Genomic DNA, 23,414 nt, shown 5'->3' with positions numbered 1-23,414 from the left:
GTCTTCTCCTTACAGTCTCACAAAAATCTCATGAAAAGCAGCATCAATCATTCTATGATTTTAAGCAGCAACACTGGAAGCGAGACCTGTTGGGTCAACAGCTGTCTCTCTGCAATTTTAGGCAGTGCTTCTGCATAACTATTCGCAGACTTAACGTTTAAGCAAGCTTGCTCCTCAAGGTTATCAGTGGTCACCGACTTCTTAGTTCGTACAGTGTTGCTACAGAATTGCAAGGTGTCATTTTATTTGCACAACAGCTGAAACGGGGATTCATCCCAGATTTTCCAAAATGGGATGGCCTTACCCATAAAGGAGCAAGTAAAGAAATGAGCCGACTCAGAGAAGTGCTTAGCAGTTTCAGTAGACTTCAAATGAAAGTCAAGTTAACGGGAAGTTCTGAGCACTCAGCATTTCAACAGACAAAATCTCAGCTTAACTGGTTTCAGACATCCATTTTGCTGGCTTTCACGATACAAATAGCGTCTGAGGGACTGATCTGTTCAAGAGTGTCACAAGAAAAAACATCTCTGGTTCTGTAACCAAAGCTGAAAAAAAGAAGAAGAAAAAAGTAACACTAGCAGAATAAGCACTAAATAGTTTGGTAGAAAGGATGGAAAAAAACACAAGGATTTGAGCAGTAGCCATTTAAAAAGCATGTTTAGAGTAAACGTCTAAACATGGTTAAACATTTAATGCCTTGTATTCTCACTGAATCCAGTACTAAAGTTTTAAGGTAATTTCAGGAAAAGGAATACCTCCTGCAGGATATGCATCAGTTTGGTTCTCGAGAGCCATCGATCCTGCTGTTACTTAAAGCTGAGGCAGCATTGTTCAGAGGGGGACCACAGCGGGACTGATAATAGCAGAACAAGGACTGGAAGTCCACAGCTTTGACACTGGAGTTCTGTCAGGTACTTACACATAGGAAACCTGTCTCATTTGCGAACACAGTGAGTTTCCTAGTGAAAAATAATGAAAAAAAAGAACTTCTTAATCTGGAGCATGGATAAATAGTAAATTAGGCAATCGATAGCACTCGTTTGGCATGATGTGAGAAGCAGAGCACACAGAGCAGCGCATTCTGAGGTGTTTGTTACTTAGTCATTATTTATGACCTGCAAGTTCCTCTATAGTCAATGGGCTAGGGACAAGAGAGCAGTAACTGCTACATTCCTTTTCAACAATAAATACTTCGTTAAACAAATCCAGCAGCATAAATGAAAGGAATCACAGTAAGAAAAAAGTGAGACGGAAATGTTTTCTAACAATATCAGAATGCTTTTTTCAAAAATTAGTATCAAATGTATACCAGTGAAGAATTAGACAGAATATGGCCATATTCTAGACAGGTTATTTTTAGTTTGGGACAGCCAGTACAAATTACTTCTTTTAAGTAGTCTTACTATATTTACAGACCATCTGTGTTTGAAAAACTACGGGAAATCAAATCTGTTTGGGAACACCACCACCTTCTGGCCTGTGTGAGAAATAAGCATCACCAGCTCACTTCCACCGTGGAGAAAGGCACGAGTCATTGACACCAGTATCAGTTTCCCTCTCTCATTTCTTTGCTTGCATCACCCCCTTCTCTTTTTCAGCCCCTTCTCATCCCTCCTCAGTTTGGAAGGCTTTCTACAGGCTATTCCTCCTCCTACTTGTTTCTCATTCCGTTCTGAGGGGTTGATTTCTCCCTCCAGTGCTCAGTTAGTTACAATTTCTTCTGTATTAGGGAGAAGTTCCTTATGGATGTCTGCAAACACATTTTAGTCATTTTCCTTCAATTTCTCTTTTGCTAGGATGACAACTGTTAGGTTAGTGATGTGCTGTAAGCTTCCTAGTACACTGTCGGAAAGTATCTCATTACCTCTTGGTGCTCCCTCACCTGTCAGTGCTGACATACTACATTGAGTAAGGATTTTGAACTTGCAACTAATTAACGTGAACAGAATGCCAGCATGACACAATGTAAATTATATTTTGGATCTGGATTTTGCATCCAAAAATCTCCAGGAATTGTTGGGTTGAGATACCCACAACTCACAAATTACTAACAGTAGCCTTGGAAGGAAAAAATGGCCACGTTCTGCATCTACTGGTGAAATGCACAGAACTTTAAGAATGTAAAAGTTTCACCTTTTTTGTATGAAATCATAATAGTTAAAATCAAACCAGATGATGCTGCAAATTCTGCTTTGCTACTCATAAATAATAATTCCATACAGGACAGGATGCACACCTGAAAATGTGTTCCATGCAGCAGTTATTTGATCAGAACTAAGGTGATGTTACTTTCCCTTCATCCATCTGTAAAGCAACATGTTGACTTGAGTTAGGGCACGCTTGTTATGGCTGAATTGGTTACTGGTTCCAGTTCTAAATTACGGCAGAAGGGTGGAACCGATACTCATGCATAAAAAAAGCATAAAAAAAGGACTGTGTAGGACATAGTTCTGTTTCAGACCTTCAGAGTGTAATAAGTATTTAGGCCAGAATGGCAGGCTGGAAACTGAAGGAACTCCAGAGCGCATACACGACCCCATTTAGTCAGTTTAGATAAAACTGCCACCAAAGACAATATTACAAATAATACATATCCAGAACATGGGGTGGCCCCCACAGAGATAGCTGTGCAAGTCCACTACCCTGTGGCAGCTGTTCTTTTACAAAGTAAAGTGAATCTTTCTAATAAAAACTCTCTAATTTTTTGTAAGGCATTGCTACTTAGTGAACAGCACTCTGCATCTCTTTGAGAAATAAGCGAATGCTGCTTGTGCAACTACTGCAAATTTTCGTTTTATGAAACACTTGGGAAATCACACAAACAGCTATGAGTATATCGCACAATTTCTTTTTATACTGTCAAGAAAAGCCCTGATTGCTAGGTAGCGTGGCATTTTCTGTATATTCAACACCAGCCAGTATCCTTGAGTAGTCACATCTGTCCATTTGCAGTTGTGAGTTAGAACCAGTGAAAATCCAAAGGAAACGCAGAACTGACTGGCGCTTATATTTGTTAACTTGTAATAAACATTGACATAAAACTTAAGAAAATATGTTGCTCTTTATTACTCTTTACAATTGTTCCAAATATTGGAAGGTGTCACATTCAGAAGCTTAAATCATCTTAGGTGGAGTTATTTAGAAAACAGAATTATTCTTCCACATACAATATTTACACTTTATAGTACAGGAGGTCAACCTGTGATTTAGTATTATTCTCCTGCGTCAGCAGCCAAGTCCGTATGTATGAGGAAAGATTTTTTTGTGTAGATATTCTGCCATTTTTCTGCAATTTTGTAGACTCTCTATCTCAAAAAACGGAATCTGGAAAAGAAACAAAAATGATTGCTGGAAATACCTTTTAATAAACAGCTGGGTAGGATTGATGTTCATTAAGCAGATGTAAAATTACACACCAAGGATCTGTCTTTTTTAAAATTAAAATTTAATCTTAAGCATATTATTGATCTGTAAATCACCTGAACAGAGATTATTGTAAACCAAACAATGATATCCATTACAGGTTGAACTAAGTGAAATATAACCGACTTAGGCTTATGTGATAAGTGATTACAAATGGAAAAGAAAAACTCAAAAATCTAAAATTAACTGGTTTGGCCCAAAATATGCTTAAAGATAAAAATACCCCTATTAAAACAACACGCAAAATAAAGGATACACTCTGTTGTGAACATATTTACAATACAAAGCAGTTCCTTTTTGTTTTCTAACTCTTCTTTTTAAACTCCAAATTCAGATCTTTTTTAAAAAGTATTTAAATAAAAATCCCAATTCTACTGAACTCTTGGTCAACATTTGAACCTTAATCACTGCAGAGAAGTACTCTTTCAAGCAGCCCCTATTTGGCAGAAAACACAGGCAGAATACACTAATTGATGCAAGGAAGATAAAGGAATTTCTCTACCACCCTTAAAAAGGCAAAAGCTAGGCAGAGCGAACATAATGTAGAAAGGACAAGACTACATCTGCCTTGGGAAATAATTGCATCTACAGTTTTAAGCGTTATAATATAATAATTTTTCACTTGTTTTGTTAGCCAGAGAAAAAGCAAAACTCTGTCTTTGGACTTACCTGCACAACTTCATAACCAAGTAATTGAAGATGTCTCTGTTTAATAGCTTCTTCTCCCAACAGATTGTGGCTGTTAATGCAAAATCTATTTTGACCATCAACACAGAGGGCAACTCTGAAAGCAAGCACAAGAGTAGCATAAAAAAAAAAATAAATCCTTTACTTTAGTCACCACAACTACTGCAGTTCCTAAGAAGCATGAGACAGTAACTCCCCTCTTACTTCCTAATACCTCCTAGAATTAGATGTTGTAGGATGGAAGTTACCTAGTTCAGTCAATTTAAATCACTCAGCTTACTGGTGGGAGGGGGAAAACCTGAAGCTTAGTGAAACTAACCTGAAAAGCCTATTTATATGCTCCGAACAAAAACTACTATACAAGTTAATAAAAGCCTGATATTTTTCATGCTACTGTTGGTAAGCTGTTTGAATTATTCTAGAAGGAAAGACATACAAAACACTTCTCTCGGCTTGAAAACGGTTCAGCAGCTAAATTTACTCAACTTACTAGTGTACCTGTTAAACCTGTTACAGTTTAAGTTTAAGCTAAATCTGTTTAGGTTAAACCTGTATATATGGTTAGCAGCATCCAGATTATATTTTTTCCACTTAGTGATAAATATCACATCAACTTAAAGAAAGATTTGTATATCCACTGTAAAAAAAGACTTACATTTTCAGTATGTTAAGTATATTGTGACCTTTATTTACACGTGAAAGCTGTAATTTAAAAAAAAATAATCAAAGCCCATTCTTAAATATTAAAGGATTGGATTTTTGAAAGAACCTGTATTACTCTGAGTCTTGTGAAGGTTAATCTGGAGACAACATAAACTTTTAAAGACTTTTGCTTTATCCACAGAAGTGCAGTTGCAAATAGCACACAGGCAGGTTGCTTAACTTTGTATCAAATGTTTCTCAAAATAATCCTTGTTTAACATATTTCATAAACATCTATGCATTGTTCAATAAAAACAGCATCTGTAGCAAATATCCTTATTAGACAGGATTCTTTACAGAAGTAAATTTGTGAACTCAAACTGGCTTAAACTGTGCTAAATCCATGTGGACACACTCAATTGGAATTAATTTGGTTTTAATTTGAAAATTAATTACTGAAGATCAAACTACATCACTATAAGGCAAATCAGTATCACTTTGATCCTGACTGTCACTGGGTAAAGAGACTAATTGTCTTAACACTGTATAGTCAGGAGGCAAAACAACGAGGAAAAAGTACAGATCATTAATTTTGCCAACTTTGTCCTTTTGCCAGTGGTTTCAATGTGAAACCTTCGCTTTGTTGAGGTCAATGGCAAAACTCCAATTAGCTTAAATTTTGCCAGGGTTTCACCCTGGATGCTCTTTGTCAATGTTAACATTTTACCAGTGGCGTCTTTTATTCTCTTACCGTCTGTGTACCTCTTCACATTGGGCAGCAGGCAATACAAAACCTTCTTCATCTAATTTAATCTCAATATCTAGTAGATATTAAAAGAGAAGTGACATTAAAACTCACTTTGTATTAACAAACCGTTTGTTGTAATTCTCACCCTCTTGCAGTTCATTCTTTTATAGTAACTAAAATAATATTGCAGTACTTTTTTCTGAATCAGAGAGGCTTGCAAAAGATGTGTATAAACTATTTAACACAAATGAGTGATAATTAGTAACGCGTCAGCCTTTCGTAACACTAAAAGCAAAGTAGTATTCCAAGTCCACTAAAAACCACAATGTCCTTAAATGGCACTTTTCTGGGCTGGCTAGGGCCTCTGGAATGTTGAGGGCTTTGGGGAGACACTCTCTTTCTTACCCCCCCGCCCCGGACCTAAACCCTGCCAACTTTAACCCCATGTGGAAGCTGACATGCAGAATAATTCTAGAATCATCCCTTCCTCTTGATATTTTTTTTTTTTATCCCTTTGATGTCCATGGGGTCCAAGAGACCCTTCCCTCAACACCTTATTTATCATCGACCCCTCCTGGGCACACATCTTTCCTCATCATCTTTCCTCATCACCTTCTCTCAGTTTCTTTGCTCACTCCTCTCTTTCAATCCAGAAAAACCCCCACTGACTGTATGTAGCCAACAGTTCTTGCTAAGGGGAGAGGAGCCCAGCTGAGCAGGGCAGAGGGCTGACAACCTTCCAGTTCTCCCTCTCTCTACTCACCCCCAAAGCAGAGAGACCAGGCAAGTGGCATTGCCTCATTTTGCTTTACATTATACAATTTGATTACAGGATAACTAAAAAGGAGACAATAGTAAAAATACAGAATACAGGAGTTAGCAGCTATTTTTACTGCAGACTGGCTGTGCAAATTCCAAGTAACATTGCAGTTCTTTTCTCTTCCTGTTCTTGTTTTGGACTTTGAAAATGCATTTCCTTCAAGTTCCCATGACGTTTCCTCATTTCAGATCCTCTACGGAGTTCTGTATTCCAGTTTACTTTTTCTGTATTTGCACAATTCAGAATGCCCGCAAAGGGAAAAAAATCAGTAATTTTTATTTCTAGAAAATAACTAAGCCTAAAGTTTTGACAGCATAAGCACACATTTTAGTATTAATTTCAAGAAATGTTACTTACCAACTGTATAGAAATATGGTGTTGATACCTCTGATGCAAAATATATCCTTTTTTTCAGTAAATAAAGTAATCCAGTCTTCACCCTTTTGAGGAGGTGAACATCCAGAGAACTGGGAGGCATGAGAAAGGCTTTTACTTGATACTTTGGAAGGAGTTTGGGACCCTACATAATGACAGAAAACCAAATCAAACAAAAGAAAAAGGAAAATAAGGTTTTTGTAATTACCTGATATTAATGTAGCAAAATGTATTCTGTGCATTTCAAAGTCATGTCTATTGAGGGACTCACAGTCTGAGGTGTGATCTGCTGGAAACTTAAAAAAAGACCCCAAAAGAACCACCAGAACATCCTCAGCAAGCTTCCACGCTATCATGCTGAACATATCGTTCATGAGAAATGCACAACTGCTTCCGTTCCTCTTCAGTCAGGCCAACATCTAAGTGCCTGATCTCTTTTGTGCTCCAAGACTTCACAAGCCAAACATAAAAAAGCAATAGTTGTTGGAAAAGTACTCGGAAATACACAAAAACCACTTTAACTTAGAGCTAGTCAGTTCCATCAAACATACAAATATATCAAGTCAATCAAACAGGTAGAAATGCTTTGTATTTTCATCAAGGGGAAAAAAAAAGCTGTTTTGGCCAATTCCGATGTTTTTATGGAGAAGACAATCCTCAACTATCAACAGGGCCCTAGCAACCTTATCACCTCTTGTTAACATCAGTTCTGATTTCGTATGTACCATACCTCATAAAACGGGCACTCAAGGGTAACAGTCAGAAAAAGCTGGGTTAGCTGGGAGGTAACAATTCTGTCCAAACCAGGTGGCTGAGCTGAAACAACAATATTCAGGCTTTCAGGTGGACTTTCAACAAAGTATCTTTACACAAACCATCATTCAGAAGTTAGGAAAAACATGCAGAGAAGCTACTTGATCCTTATCACTCTTGATCATTGTTTGAATGAACAGAAAGATCAGTTGTGAAATTACATGGTTAGAAAAATGAGGAAATGATTTACAGAAATGTACAACTAGCAAGATCTTAGTTAAGACTATGATATTCTTGCACAAAAAAAAAATAAAAAAATCTGAGAGAGGTAGGACATTCTATATGGAGGAACAGGCGTGAGTTGAGGTCTTGGAGAAATATCCCATTTCCTTCTTCCTACAACCCCTTCTCCCCAGGTTATAATTCCACGATCTCATTGTTTTGCTCAGCTGGCTTTTTTTTTAATCTGAAAGTAGTGGATAATACTGAATAATTTCTGGAGGTTTTTCTACAAGCGTATACTTGAAGCATCTTTCATGTTATGTGCAAAGTATTATTACAGAACGGTAAAAACTGGATGTGGTACAAGATGTTAATCCTGCAGGTCATCTTCTCAAATTCCTGTTCTGAACTTTGACCACTGTGGTGGAATATCTTTTTTGATTTAAAAGAACTTATTCAAAGTAACTGGTGCTATGAGGTCTCTCATTTTCTAAGTATCAGCTTGAGAACTTTAAAAGACATTCTGTTTTTTAGGACATGAGGAACGTCTGCTTCCTAAAAATCAACCCCTTAAGGTATTTCATGTTGAACAGCTAAAAACTGAGTGACCAAAGTTTCTAATGACTTTGAAAACTTGACCTTATATAGAGCTTTATTAACAAAGCAATTTTATCTGAGATCTTGAGAAGTCACTCATCTTTCTGTTGTAGCTTACATATCCCTATAATGCCGCTAAAAATGCTTTCCTATCTAATACAGAATTACCAAAAATCTACAGCTTTTATGAACTGTGTTGTTCATAATATGTTTCCGTCCAAAAGCGTTGGATCATGCAGCAATTAGAACCAAGGACAGGCAATCACATGGGGGATGTTCTAGAGGCTTACTAGACTGGAGAAAAATAAAAAAATAGGTGAAGGCAGGCCTTGCAGACAAGACAGTCTTAGACGCAGCAGGTGAACAGGCTCTGAGATCTCCTAAGCAAGACGGGATAAACCATGGGGTAGATTTTTAAATTTCGTTATGTTTTCCTCAGTATGGTAAGACACAGAGGCAAGTCTGGGGCTGTAGCGCTTGCTCAGAGGTAGAAAGGAGCAGAGCTCAGGGCACAGAACACAGACGGGCACAGCAAGCCTCCCCCAGAGGAGTCCAGTCAGTACACAGGATGCCAATGGGAAGAAGCATCACATAACCATATCAGATTGTAGATTTAACAACCACGACGAAGCAACAATCTTTATGCCTTGTTAAAACATATGTGAGCCTTGGAATTCAATTTCCATTTTTACCTAGATAATTAAAAAACCCATACCAGCCTAGCCTTAACTGTTCACATTTATGACGCTGTTAACGTTTTACTGGTTCAAATCTCACTTCTATTTTAATTAAGCCAACAATTATGCACTGCAAATTAATTTTTTCAGCTTTATCCATTTACCCTTTTCAGCCTTCACAAGCTGATCATAATACAATATGAAAGAGAAACACAACCAGTTTGGAAGCATGAACATAACACAATAATCTTTATCCTGAAAGAGCAAAAGAGTAGAGATGACAGTGGGAGTCCGTACCCAGTTCTACCTTACCCCCACCTGAAAAGCTGGACACGATGCAGGCTGGCAGAAGGTAAGGAGTAAAGCACTAGAATCACTTAAATGCAGTGGACATTATTTGAATCATAAGGTAAAACAGTACTTGAAAAACACATTTTTTACTGCCTGAGATTTAGAAATGCTGTGTATATAATTGTAACATGTTCTTATCAATAATAGTAATTAAAATTCTTTTTGTCTCAATGCTCAACTTCACCTCACTCGTCTCTAGAATTTGTATTAACCTTAACCAAAGTTTATAAGGAATTTTAGACAAATTTTTAAAATACAGCAACGCATTATTTCTGCAGTAATAGGTGACCTTGCTAGTAACACAATGATAAGTAAGCTGTGGAACACTTATTGTAACTTTTCTTGCATATTATAATTTAGTCCCAATTTCAAAGGCTACAAACAGGTTTTCTGACAACTGCAATCATGTACCTTGCCCTTTGAGCCTCAGGAAGAGAGTGGTTTTGATGCTTAGGAAAATATCCAGAAACAAGGATTATGCAAAGTCACAGAAGACTTAACCTTAAAAAGACTGTCAGCAAAATCTTAACTCTAACCAGCAGTCCAGAAGAGAAGGTAATTATTTTCACAATCAATACTATTAGTATTTCTATTGTTTTTGAAATGCGTCCTCCCTTGGGCTAGGCCTGAGTAAAACACCTAAGAGCCAGTCCCAACCCTAAGGAGTATGAGATCCAAGTAAGCACAGCAAACAGTTGTGGGGGAAGAAAAAGATAAAGAAAAGTGAAGAGACCTGCCCAAAGCTGCAAAGCAAATGGGGGGCTACACCCAGTTTATTCGGTCTCAGTCAAGTCTCAGGACTCGCTATCCAGTGTCATTACAATGAAACAATTTAGAGAAAAATGAACCCAGAATCACTAAACTCTATTCTGTGTCAGTCATTCATCATTCCAAGTATCATTGTCATTACAAAATCTACCACTTTTGGTCTCAGTCTTGTTAGTTCCATAATAACTGGTCTCACTAGCCTTCCTAGTGTTACTAGTCTCAGAGTAACATAGTCTCACTTCATTGTGACTATTCACATCAGTTATGGCAAAGGCAAAATAAGTTTAAAACAGCCAGAGTTAAAAGTAATACATTTCCTCCACAGAATAACTTAGCGTCTAAAACCTGTATGAGACAAAGGACAAGCATGGGGAAAAACAGATCAGTATTTTTCAGAAAAACAAAAGGATTAACTGAAATAAAATTTTTAAGGGAACTCAAATCTCTGTTTAAGATTGTACAGTGCAATTTTCAAACTCCTCTAAATGATATAAACTGAAAGACAACTGCAACTGTGACAAGGAAGCACCTGTCTTTGGCCTCCTTATCACTATTCTCCAGTCACCTTAATCAGGTCATTGTTGATGTGACAGATGAAAAGTGGAAAGAAATGGGTGCTTGACAAGAGATATGCCATGTAATTAAAAGAAATGTGGAACATCACAAGAGAAACGCTGCTCCTTACCTTGAAGCTGTTGCAGGAAATAGGGACTAAATATTTTTGGCAGAAAATTTACTGGATAACGTTGAATAAGGACACACGAGTGCAGCAGTTTCAGCAAGGTGCGAGGCTGAAAGTGACTAAAACGAGCATGCAATATGGTTTCAAGCTTCCTAAACAAGGAAGAAGCACTTGTAGGCAGATAGTTAAGAGTCCCAAATGGTATAATGTACCCAGCAATCTGGTCGGTGGTAAATCTGTCAGCATCAGAAATGAAATTTTCTGCTGCTGCATCAAAGATGGGCTTAGAAAGGATCATCTTTTGGCAGCAATACTGCATGACTTTGCTGACTGTTTGAGGATGCATGGTAAAGATGGACTTGGGAATATGTGTTTCCAGTGCCTCTGTAAAAATTTCTTCACGATGTCCAAAGTATAGGAAGGCTTCCAGTACATTTACCAGTTCATCACCTGTGAAATATGGAATATGCTTCACAGAATGTTTACACAGTGCTGTGATTAAGGGAACTGCTTGAGTCTGGTGAAGAACAACCAGTGAATTCAGTATTATACTTGTGAACTTTGGGCTTAGCTGGGAAACTATGTTTAAAGTGACACTGTTCAGTCTGTTTAGCAAGTCTTGGTATTGTTCCCCTTCCCTGACAGTCACCTGCAGCATCTTATAAACCATCACCGTTTCCCTAGGACTCCACTTCTCAATGTCTTTTTCTTGCATGTGGTTCACAATTTCTCCCAGTGTTGCACAACTTGGGCCTTCCAACTCAAGCAAACTCTCTCCAAGAGCACACAGATTTTTAACAGTCAACTGTCCTTTACCAAGCCGTTCCTTACCCTCTGAAAGCAAGCTTGCCATCAACGTACTCTGGGGATCTATACGTAGTTTTATCAAAGCTTGCAATGCATTCAGCAGCCCAGTGTTTGACAGTTTTGAGGATTCAAATTCAAATTGAAAGCATAATGCCCTGAAAACTTCATTCTCTAACACCCCTTCAGGGTTTTTCAGACCATTGTCATCCACCTCAACTTCAGAAATCCTCTGCAGGGCTCCTGATGCCATAGTATCAGACATGGCTTCTAGAGAGCTAAGAAAGTCAAAAATCTCTTTTGATGTACAAAGGCTGTTCAACTTCTTGCAAAACAGTTGCTCATCCATCCACATGTTATTAGATTTAGTACTGCTCCCAGTATCTCCACAAAGATGCACAGTTTCATTAACAGAAAGAGACTGTACCCGCAGCTGTACATGGTTTTTCCTACAATACATATACTGAGATTTATCTTTGAAATAGAGCATCCTCATGGCTACAGAGCTACAGTTTTGGGGCTTTCGCTGCCCGCTGATAAAGCTCAACCTTTTGCTTAGGGTCATCAAAATGGACCTGCTTGCTGGTGCGCTGGATGAATAAAACTGGAAACTTTTCCGGCTAATCAAAGCCATACTGCATCAAGCAGGTTCTCAAAAGATACCTAGAGGAAGAAAAATACATATAAATGTATAGTTTGGAAAAGAGTGCCATTAAAACGCAACCAAAAAAAACCAAACACCTTTTAGGGGCTGGACACGACAGGGCTGGCCCCTCTCCCACGACCACCGGCGATGCAAAGAGAAGCAGAACCTGCCGGGAGCGGGGGGACCCGGGTGACAGACTGCAGCCCGCCCCTGCCCGGCGTCTCCCTAAGGACACCACGTGGGGGGGGGGGACACGGGGACGGGACGTTTCCCGAAGCGGGAACTGCGCGGCGGCGCCTTCCTCTTTACCCCGTCGGGGCGGGTGCGCCGGGCGGCAGAGGGTCTGACCGCCGTTACCGGGGGGGACCTGGCAGCCGGGGGGGCGATGGGCGACTCCGGCACAGGTAGGCCTCTCCGCCTCGCAGGCCCCACGCCTCCCCCGCCGAGAGCGGCGAGGCACAGGCAGGCCAAGGCGCGTCCTTCCCTCCCGCCCCAGCGCCTACCGCGGGCTGCGGTCCCGCGCCGCTCCCCCTCCCGCCCTCCCTCCGCCGCTGGAGGCGGCCGCTGGAGGCCGGGGTAGCCTCACCTCCGCCGCCATGACGGGCAGCGCGGGGGCTGCCGGGAGTTTCCGCCGCTCTCCCGGCGGGCACCTTCGGCCGCTGGCAGCCGCTGCCTTCCCTCGCCGGGCCGGGGCGGGGTAGAGCTGAACTGAGTCCGGCGCGGCGGAGCCAAGGGGCTTTGCCTTGGGAGCCGCATTTGTCCTCGCGTACGTATGGATCGAAAGCGCGTCCCTCAGCGCAAGTAATCCCCTTGGCCGTAGGGCAGCCGCGGGTGGGTGCTCTGAGGGGAGGCGGCGCGGGAGGCGAGGGGCCCGGCCCGGCGCTCCGGGAGGCTTCGGTTGCTGCAGCGGCGTTGAAGCCTCCGCTGCGGACCTGGCTTTGGCACCCTGAAACAGCCGTCCTTCTTGAGGGCCGTCTCTCCTCCTTCCCGGCAGGGTGTCCACTGGTCCAGCCAAATTGGTCTGGGCGGAAGGTCAGCCTTGGGCAGTGGAAGGTTTCACATGCCACTGTCCCACTGCTGTCACTGACGTTTTTTCTGTTTTCGTTTTGGTTTTTGGTTTTTTTTTTGTTTTGTTTTGTTTCGGGTTTTTTTTTTTTATATATGTCTTGGTCGTGGATTGAAAGTGATTCTGAGCAAGCCTGTAACAGTTGGAAGAATGGCATGGGAATGGGCATGGCTCTGAAGGCAACAGTCCCACAACCTGGTTTAAAGCCACACAGAAGCGTGTAAAAGCACCTGCAGGAGTTTCTTGGGTTTTTACCCTGTCCATGGCTATGCAGTTTGACTTTTTTGACAGATCAGGTACTTGAAGTAGGAGGTCTGGCCTTACGGTACGGCCATGTAATTGCTAGGGCCAGCACATCTGGTTCAGTGAAACTATAGCTGGCGTTCACAGATGGCTTGTTTGCTCCTGCAGTGTGTTGTCGTATAGAGCCAATGGCCTTCCTGTTAACCTTTTGTGGACTGGTAGTTTTCTGACTTTTCTGAGTACTTGATCAGATGAGCTATGATTTGGAATTTTGTCCTTAGTTTCATGTTAAGCCCTGGTTTGAGCCAGGAGATCCTGGGTTGTTTTTCCAGCTTAAACTGTGGGTTGTTTTTTGGTGTGCAACTACCAAGACATCAACATGTTAAAGACTGCTAAGTAGTAATACTATTAAAGTTAGAGGTATTATCTAGAAAGCTTGATAGTCAAGAATTACTGTTTTTTCCCCTCTTTATTTCAGTTGAACTCATATCACCTAACTGGAAGTGGCATATTGTCTTTGAAGAGTGTATGGTGCAGCAAAGCGAGAGTAATGTTGGCAGTATGTTCATCTGAGTGCAAGTGTGTTCCTGGTATATGATTTTGTTCATCTGCAGGTAGGCATGACTGATTTTCCTTTCTCTTAGCAGGCATCACTTGATCAGTTTGTGCGTGAAGCTCTTCTGCTTGATGACAGAGTGAAGGTCTCACAGGCAGAAACTCCTCAACTTGTGTGGTTTAGGTCAAAGCAAGATCAAAGAATGTTATTGATCTATTAATGACATACTTAACTGTCAGGCAGTTAAACTACTGTTTAATCAATTAATTGAACTATATATTCAAGATCAATAGCAGCAACGCAACAGATACAACAGTAGGCACTTAGAAAATGTTAATAAATGCCTACAAATATTTAAACAGCCTTCTGTATCAAATTCCAAAGAATTGTCTAATTGTGGCCTCCACCCTTCCCACAAGCGCCCATTTGCACTGTTACATATGCACAGAGTCCCCTCTTAGGAGGTATGCATCTCAAGCAAGATCCCCTCTTCTGGCCATGCGGGTTCTCTTGTTTACACACACCTTCTGTGGGAGATGTGATTGCTCTAACTTTTGTGTCTCTGTGCAATCTACTAGTCCACACACTAGTGAGCTCTCTGCCAGTTCACATACAGGCATCCAAGATGTGAGTAGCTACTTCTTGCACCCTTTGTTGTTACTGTACTAGCTGGAGTGGAAGCAGCTCAATGTCTTTTGGAGAGGCTGCTCTGCCTGACATAGGCAGAGATCACAGCGCTGTCAGGGCGACATCTGGCCACGTCAAACCACATTGTGACTGCTGTTCTTTCTGTTACCCTCTTCTCCCTCCCCACTATTGCAAATTTTCATGCTTCTCTTATGTATCTTCCCAAGCTGACTCTTTTATATGAAGTCTGTTGGTAATCCCCTTGACTATAGTGCTGGCAGCTTAACCCTCAGCTTTTTGTGTATAGAAGGCTTCCACACTGTGATGTGGTCCCAGTGGAAAACTGGTTATCTTTTTTCCTTTCTGAGGTATGAGAAAGAATGTAGTAATGAAATGCTGCTTCATCTTTATTGTTTTTCTCCATTTATAGTCAGGTATTGCCACCTGCTGACGAGAGAACCATTAGGGGGAAAATGTAGCATGTGACTAGGATGAATCTGTATTTCTACAGGGATCTGAGGGTATTTAAACTGTATTTAAACTGTGTTTCATATGAATTGTCATCATTTGTGTGTCATCAAATTTCTTTATATTTCTTTTCGAAAAGGAGGGTGAAAAATCATTTTGTGGATTGTTTTGGTGTATGCATTCTTCTTCTGTGCACATGCACATGAAGCCAGTTATTTAAATGAATTTATTTAAAGCAACTGTTAAGGTAATTATTAATGTTTTTAGGTAATACAATGTAATCAATTTAAAGTGAAAAATATAATGGAAAATGTAGAAGAACAAAATACAAGGAAAGCCTTAAAATTGTATAGTAGTTACATTTTTCATGGAATTCATGTACGATACAGGCACTGTACTCTTAAGAAACTATCACTTAGTTTTACCACTTTTGATTTACAAATCAGAGTGATAAGACTTGATTATACCAAGGAATCGTATGCAGAGAGGCTCTTGCTTATACTTATTGCTATAACAGCCAAGGTCAGCTAACTTTGTTATTTGCCCCGTTAGAGGGTCAGAAGTGGAAAAGCATAGAGGAGTCACACCTGCAGGGAGGAGTGGACAGGACAGGTGACCCAAAACTGACCAACAGGGTATTCCATCCCATCTGCATCATGCTCAGTATAAAAGCTGAGGGATCAAAAGGTCAAGTCTCTTTCTTCCGTGGCTGACATCTGAGGAGGGCCCTGTCTGTTTGTCTGCTTTTGATCCCAATCCGAGCATTCCTGATTCCAGATCTGGAATCCTGCTCCTGTCCATCGCTGACTCCAGTCTGGGACTTTCTCTGTGCATGATGGTGACACGATCGTCATCCTGGGAGCTGGATACGGTTTTGTATATATTGTATACTTTTTTACTATTATTATTTATTATTTCCTTATTTATTGATATTTTCATTAAAGAAGTAGTTTAGTTCTTTTTCTAAACTTGTAGATCTCTATCTCTTCCTCTCCTCTTTGGAGAGAGAGGGGAGGGGGCCATCTGTCATTCTGATTGGCCAATCCAGCCAAAACCACGACAGTATGCTTTTAAAAAAACGCTTATTGGAGAAACCTTCCACAATACTGTGGGGAGAAGTATCATGCCATGTCAATAGAGTGCAGTAGTTGTCTTCAGCAGTTGAGCTCTGTTGGTTTTCCTTTCAGAGAAACAGGAAAAAGATACGCTTCAAATTACTTAGTCGCAGGTTTCCATAAGTCAGTGTGTGTGGCTAGTACACTGAATGCTTTGTGTAGTTGAGTCCGTGTGGGTGCAATAGATGAAATGCAGCAAACTGGGCCCAGGCATGTGAAAAAAATCTCAAGTTGGGAACTGAAAATTACTCGGTTGTAATTCTCGGTATTTGAGCTAAACTGCAGCTCCCTAGCAGTGACAAAATATTCACAGAAGATTAATTTGTAATATACGCACAAGAGACATTCTGCTTGTTTCTTGTTCACTGCTTCTTGAAGTTGTCCTTGTATCTGTTGTGTTCTGTGTCAAAATCATGAAAGAAAACTTCTCTCATTAAAACTTTGATGGGACAGCTGAGTGGATAAGGCTATGCATATCATTTATCCTGCCGCTTGCAAGACTTTGTGAGGGAGTGGCATTTTACACTACAGCAGATTTCTCTTAAAGTGGTTTCTTATTTTTATGAGAAAAAAATACTAAACTGTCAATTCTGTAGTTGTACTTGTGTAAGAAGCTCGTTTTTGAAATATGAAATGAAAAACAATGTGTTCTAAAATACAGACATAGTGGACAATAAAGTGTAAAGTCATTCAGGCAAAAAATACTGATTTCAGAAAAGAGGAAACTGATCATTTTAATTTTTTTTTTTTCCTCAGGCATTGTGGTTTGACTTCACCAGGTCTATGTTTTTGTTTTGTTTTCAAATACATCTCAGAAAAGTAACCAAAGCAGTCACTGACTTAAAGTGGAAAATACAACTTACGTAACACAAATAGTACTTATTTTCAGGAAACTAGTTTCTCTGTTGTATTGTTTACAAACTAGATTCTTGATACTGGGCTTACTGCAATATTACTGCAATATCAGGGCAGTACAGCATGTATGACCAGTACTACGAGTCCTTTGCAACCTGGCCTGCAAAGCTTGGTTGTGAGAAATGGCTTCTCTTCAAAGTAGATGCCTCATTTCCAAGTTAAACACCAGTATGGCTGCCCTCTTTTTAATCTAATAAGCAAAGCAAAATCTTGCTGTTCTGCATGCAATGAATTCCCTTCTTTTTTCTTCTTTTTTCCCCTGCAGTGTCTTTAAGGAAAAAAAAAAAAAAAAAGTGCTGTGTTTTGAGAAATGTGCTGTGATGTAAAAAGAAGGTTTTTGCTCCTATATGCAACACAGAAGGGGCAGGCAAAAGCCATAGCTGAGGAAATATGCCAGCAAGCAGGTGCCCATGGACTTGAAGCTGATATGCATTGTATGAGTGAAATGGACAAGGTGAGGTACTCCATGCTATTTTGAAAAATAGGTATTTTAAAGCTGAATTTTTGTTCATGTGCTGCTGTAGCGGCGGTTAATAATCATGAAGGCTGAGCGTATTCAGCCATCTAGAATATACCATCTAGTTTTAAATTTTTGTTTCTTATGAATCAGTAATTTGGACCAATCCTCACAGACGCTTAGTAGCCTTCTGCCAAAGGTACATCTTTCTTGTGATTTTTCTTATTAGAACAGTAAATGAATGTATCTTTGATCTCTCTTCTAACAACAGTGCAGTAACTTCTAGAAAACTATTTATGTGTACAGTAGTGAATGAATTCTGTATTTACTGGTCATCTCTCCTGTTGTTAGAAATGACCCTTTATTTTTTTCTGCAGCTTTTATGTTGCATTGAGGTCCTGTGTTCTATTAAGTGTGGGCTTCCTCATGACCCTGAGCTTTTGTGGGATCTTCTTGAGTTACTTAGCATATGCACTCACTCCAGTTCACTCTGGGTACACTTAAAGTCTGTTCTGGAAAGAAATAAAAAGCTTACCTGGAGCAAGGAAGTGGCTTTTTATTATTTCCTGTTATACAAGGGTAAGGATGTGAAAACTGTCTGCCTGTGACTAAAAGCAATATGGACTGTAATTTCCTTCACAAAGTACTTTCAGTTGTATGTCCTCAAACAAAAACATTTAAAAAATCAAACAAACCAAACTTGATAGCCTGGTATTTCATATGAGGTGAGCAGAAAATACCACCTTTAAAAGTTTTCTTTGCACTTAAAAATGTGAAAAGTTTATGTAAATAATTTGGTTCCCTTTTAGCAAGTTGCTTTCTGGGGGATACACTACATGTTGGGTAGCTGGACATCTACTTTAGAATGAAAGTTCACTGAGTATGTAGTGAAGTGTTACAAAGAGATTTCTACGCAGCCAGAAGGGAATGCGAAGATTCTCCTTACATTCTTCCATTTCCTTTCTTCTGTATTTGACAGGTTTGGAGATTAGTTTTGGGAGGGCAGTAGGCAGGATATTTCTAGCCTGCCACTTGAATAAATCTATGTTGTCAAATTTGGCAAGACAACTCAGAACTGCAAGTCACTGATGAGGTAGAAAGATGTACTGAATTGAGAATCTGAGAATTGGTCAGTAATTCCCAAAAAGTAATTTCTGCAGCTTTGTAGATTTTATCACTTAGGATTTTCCTTACCCTTTACTGTAAATACAGAGAACTTCTAGAAGTGTAGATGTAATTGGGGAGGGGAAGGTAGGGTGGCATAATGTACTGGAGCAAGAGCTTGCTTGAATTTGATGGTGACCCTTGTGAAGTCCTTGGGACATGTTAGATATGAGAGTTTATTCTACAACATGCGTGTTTCGGAGAGGGGTGTGTGTGTATCCCTTAGGTGAGGAAGTAAGAGCTATCTGTTTTGTCCATGTTTCTCAGTTAAAAGGCCCATCTTTATGTGGCTGTTGGGTATTTCGCAGATCTTGTCATTACTTGTCATCACCTGCTCTAGGTGACCCTGCTCTGGCAGGGGGGTTGGACTAGATGATCTCCAGAGGTCCCTTCCAACCCTATGATTCTATGATTCTATGATTCTATGACTTAAAGGGATTGCTGTGAAGGTCGATGGATGGAATAGCTGGCTACAGAGTCAATAATCATAATGTGATCCTGTTGCCATACAGAAATGAATGGTCAAATACTGCTCAAGTCTCAGAAACACTGGCTGTTTCCAAGTAGTGTGTCTCACCTACGCTCTTGTAGGTGAGAAAAGGTCATAAATCTTTGGTTGGTTACTGTCGTTGCTTTTTATGCTTGATGAAAGACTGAAATGAAATGGAAGTGAGATAGGAACAGTAAAATATGAGACTAAATAGAGATCACCATGGGATGAGTTACCGGAGTAAGCACATTTACTATCATATGTATTATTCTGTGTAAGACATCATCTGGGTGTCTGATCCCATCCTCTTCCTTCAGCGATCGTTCACAGCTTGAGCAGGCTGCTCACTGCTGTTTTGTGCCATTGCTGTCCTCAGCTGAGGAGTACTTTTGAAGGAAGGAGAAAGAATGGGAAAAAGATGAAACAACAAGGGTATAGGAAGAAGTGGAAGGTAGCGTGAAAAAACGTGTAATTGTGAAAGGTTCTTGCTGGCCTAGTGATACATCAGACTTCTTGATGAGTGACACAAATCAATGCAGGACCTCTGTGCTTCCAGAGGCTAGGTGGCCTTGAATTTTCTTCTTAAGAAGTCTGTCGACAAACATTTGGCTTCAAAATGGTCTTTAAGTTTGCAGAGGGGACTGTGTAGTGGAGCAAGCAAAAATTTAGTGAACTAATCATACCTCTGTTCTAATACACTACCTTTTACTTTCTATGCTTGTATCTTTTTTTTTTTTTTAAATGGAACATCATGTAGTGTAACTTTTTATGTGATACCAGTATACCCTTGCATTTTGTACCTAAAGAGTTTGCTTTTGATTGTAAAAGCAGTAGTCACCTGTGACAGTGCACCGCAGAAGCTCTTGTATTTGCACTTATAAAATCAGCTGTGGAAGCTTTGAAAATCTGCGTTATTGCAACACGACCCTTACGGCCTTTTTTTGCACAACTTATAGTTCAGTCTTGGAAGTCTCGTGAATTTGTGGGTACTTGGAGGTCACCTGAACTTGTAAAAGACAAAACTTCTGTTTGGAACGTCCCTGGACCACAACTCACTGAAGTCTGTCAAAGTACTTGGCCAATATCCTTGCATGCTTTCTTCTCTTATATTTCTCTAGACACCTGCTGTTGGCCACTGTCAGAGGCAGGACACTACTGCAGATGGTAATTTAAGTTGCTCCATGCAACTGTTTTTGGTCCTTTGGGAAGGTTTTGGAAAAAATGACAACAGCAGACATCCTTGATACACTGTTTCTTTGTGTTCCTAACCTTTTTGGATGGTACATATAAGGGCTAACTTTTTATATGCCTTGAGAAGGGGATACGGTTTGAGTGATTTATTGAGTGAAGTGTTTAGAAGATAATGCCTCAAACTCGAAGTTTCATGTACGTGGCTCGCCGTCAGTTTGATTCAAAACCCATAACCCATTGGGGTGCTGTGAAAGAGCGTGTTGTGTGGGCGACCTGACGGACAGCACATTAGCATCATGCTGCAGCCTGCTATCAGTGGAAAGCTGAAATAATCACAGAAACAGAATGCTTTTTACTTGAGAAGTAATAAATGGTTTAATGACACCTGAATTTATGGAACCGACACACAGCCCCAAATATAGGCAGTTCTTGTCGACCTGGTGTAATGGGAGTAGCCCCCATAAAACTATGGGAAATGTGAAAGAGAGAGATAAATGAATTGGGGATAGGGTGAAGGGGCCAAAATGAATTAGACTGTAGAGCATGGTGACTCATTATCTCTGTTCAGAGCTACCTTAGTTCCCCCAAAGCACAGGCGGTTTTCAGTGGCAAAGACAGATGTAACATGGAAGTTATCAGACAGAACCAAATGGTCCCTAATGGAACTTAGAAATGATCCCTACAGTTTGTACAGCCAAACCTTAGTTATCTGTGTGAAATTATCAGCATTATGGCTAACTGTGTGATTGTGATCATATACGCAAAATACTTTTTCCACTTGACAAATCAAATACTGTAGAATTGTGTATTTAAGCTATCTGAGTGCAGTTGTGAAGTATTCTTCGCATGTGTACTAGCGTGCTCAAAATGCTGCCCTTCAGCATTTGTGTATGGGATCATAGGATAATTCAGGTTGGAAGGGACTTCATCCGGTTATCTCACAGCAGGGTCAGCTGGAGTCAGAGCAGGTTCCTCAGGGCTTTACCCAGTCTGGTCTTAAAAACTCCAGCCAAGATTATAAATTGAACCCCCAAATGACTTGGAAGGCTTTCTGTGGTTTAATACAAGTAAGATGAGATTAAACATTTTTCTGTGTACTTTTGGGAAAAGGGAGGGTGAAAGATAATATCTAAGGCTACAATTAGGTATCAAATGGCACCTTATAACTTACTTGTTCTATTACTTGCAGTATAACCTGGAAACAGAGAAGGATCCTGTAGTTATTGTTATTTCCACTACTGGTACTGGAGACCCACCAGACACTGCCCGCAAGTTTGTAAAGAAAATTCAAGACACAACCTTGCCACCTGATCATTTCGCGCATCTCCAGTACGGATTGCTAGGTGATTTAGTATTTTCTATATTATTGCAGCACTTGACTGTCAGTGAATGATTTTTGTATTTTTTACTTGTGAATAGGCTGTTTGGGGTTTTTTTAAGTGCTTATAAAACATTTATTTTTATAACATGAACAGCGTTTTTGTGTAATATACTCTATGAGCAATAAAGGAAAAACATCACAGAAATGATCTGAAAGTAAGCTAACAATTTTTTATAGTATAATTTTCTTTGCATAAACAAAATATGATGTAAACTATTTATAATTGTCATTTTAATTTTGAATGTCAAACTCATCAATAGAAGGAATATAACTTCAGATTAAGGATTGATATGCAAAATACAGATTTGGCAAAATGCATCTGATATATAGAATCATAGAATCATAGAATTGTTGAGGTTGGAAGGGACCTTTAAGATCATCGAGTCCAACCTTTAGCCTGCCCTGACAAGAGCCACTTCTAAACCATGTCCCTCAGTGCCCCATCTACCCTTTTTTAAACACCTCCAGAGATGGTGAATCCACCACCTCCCTGGGCAGCCTATTCCAATGTTTAATAACCCTTTCAGTGAAAAAATGTCTCCTAATATCTAATCTAAACCTCCCCTGACGTAACTTGAACCCGTTTCCTCTCGTCCTATCACTTGTCACCAGGGAGAAGAGGTCAGCCCCCATCTCTCTACAACCTCCTTTCAGGTAGTTGTAGAGGGTGATAAGATCTCCCCTCAGCCTCCTCTTTTCCAGGCTAAACAACCCCAGCTCCCTCAGTCGTTCTTCATAAGGTTTGTCCTCCAGACCCCTCACCAGCTTTGTAGCCCTTCTCTGGACACGCTCCAACACCTCAATGTCCCTCTTGTAGCGAGGGGCCCAAAACTGAACGCAGTACTCGAGGTGGGGCCTCACCAGTGCCGAGTACAGGGGGATGATCACTTCCCTAGTCCGGCTCACCACACTATTCCTGATACAGGCTAGGATGCTGTTGGCCTTCTTGGCCACCTGGGCACACTGCTGGCTCATATTCAGCCGGCTGTCAACCAACACTCCCAAGTCCTTTTCTGTCGAGCTGCTTTCAAGCCATTCTGCCCCAATCCTGTAGCGCTGCATGGGGTTGTTGTGACCCAAGTGCAGGACCCGTCACTTGGCCTTGTTGAACCTCATACCATTGGTCTCAGCCCATCGGTCCAGCCTGTCCAGATCCCTCTGCAGAGCCAACCTACCCTCAAGCAGATCAACACGCCCGCCCAGTTTAGTGTCATCTGCGAACTTACTGAGGGTGCATTCAATCCCTTCATCCAGATCATTGATAAAGATATTAAAGAGAACTGGCCCCAGCACCGAGCCCTGGGGGACACCACTTGTGACCGGACACCAACTGGATTTAACTCCATTTACCACCACTCTCTGGGCACGGCCATCCAGCCAGTTTTTTACCCAGCGAAGAGTACACCTGTCCAGGCCATGAGCAGCCAGTTTCTCCAGGAGGATGCTGTGGGAAACAGTGTCAAAAGCTTTGCAAAGATCCAAGTAGATAACATCCACAGCTTTTCCCTCATCCACTTTATCCCTATCCACTCATATCTTGAGCTGA

General features: G+C 40.5%; 2 protein-coding genes across 10 annotated transcripts in view; one reads left to right on the top strand and one right to left on the bottom strand.

Moving 5' to 3' along the window:
* Nucleotides 1-8: 8 nt before the first annotated feature.
* Nucleotides 9-12,875, bottom strand: FASTKD3 (FAST kinase domains 3). 4 transcript variants are annotated; one of them, XR_010069967.1, is made up of 9 exons: nucleotides 12,782-12,875; nucleotides 10,749-12,212; nucleotides 7,426-7,511; nucleotides 6,678-6,840; nucleotides 5,504-5,573; nucleotides 4,093-4,207; nucleotides 3,200-3,324; nucleotides 756-959; nucleotides 9-545 (listed from the first exon to the last, which is right to left on the bottom strand). XR_010069967.1 is itself a non-coding variant. In XM_063326194.1 (7 exons), the coding sequence occupies exons 2-7, from the start codon at nucleotides 12,181-12,183 to the stop codon at nucleotides 3,226-3,228; spliced, it is 1,968 nt and encodes a 655-aa protein (XP_063182264.1). In that variant the 5' UTR covers nucleotides 12,184-12,212; nucleotides 12,782-12,875; the 3' UTR covers nucleotides 3,043-3,225. The 4 variants fall into 4 exon arrangements, 3 of the variants coding, with proteins under 3 accessions (XP_063182264.1, XP_063182265.1, XP_063182266.1); XM_063326194.1 differs by lacking the exons at nucleotides 9-545; nucleotides 756-959 and having other exon boundaries at nucleotides 3,043-3,324; XM_063326195.1 differs by lacking the exons at nucleotides 9-545; nucleotides 756-959; nucleotides 12,782-12,875 and adding an exon at nucleotides 12,699-12,725 and having other exon boundaries at nucleotides 3,043-3,324.
* MTRR (5-methyltetrahydrofolate-homocysteine methyltransferase reductase) overlaps nucleotides 12,457-23,414 on the top strand; it is a 30,854-nt gene continuing 19,896 nt past the window's right edge. Inside the window, exons 1-4 of one of the 6 annotated variants that reach the window (XM_063326190.1) lie at nucleotides 13,988-14,118; nucleotides 15,933-16,031; nucleotides 17,451-17,639; nucleotides 21,677-21,830. In XM_063326190.1, the coding sequence (XP_063182260.1) occupies nucleotides 17,496-17,639; nucleotides 21,677-21,830 (298 nt within the window). In that variant the 5' untranslated portion in view covers nucleotides 13,988-14,118; nucleotides 15,933-16,031; nucleotides 17,451-17,495. Of the gene's footprint in view, nucleotides 12,600-12,824; nucleotides 12,997-13,982; nucleotides 14,119-15,932; nucleotides 16,041-17,450; nucleotides 17,640-21,676; nucleotides 21,831-23,414 lie in introns of those variants that run through there. The other 5 variants (XM_063326188.1, XM_063326189.1, XM_063326192.1 and 2 more) reach the window with 5 other exon arrangements.

Source organism: Chroicocephalus ridibundus, chromosome 2 (genome assembly GCF_963924245.1).
Source record: "Chroicocephalus ridibundus chromosome 2, bChrRid1.1, whole genome shotgun sequence".
Classification (NCBI taxonomy): Eukaryota; Metazoa; Chordata; class Aves; order Charadriiformes; family Laridae; genus Chroicocephalus; species Chroicocephalus ridibundus.
The sequence above is the reverse complement of the archived record's forward strand: the minus strand, read 5'-3'. Positions and strand labels throughout refer to the sequence as shown.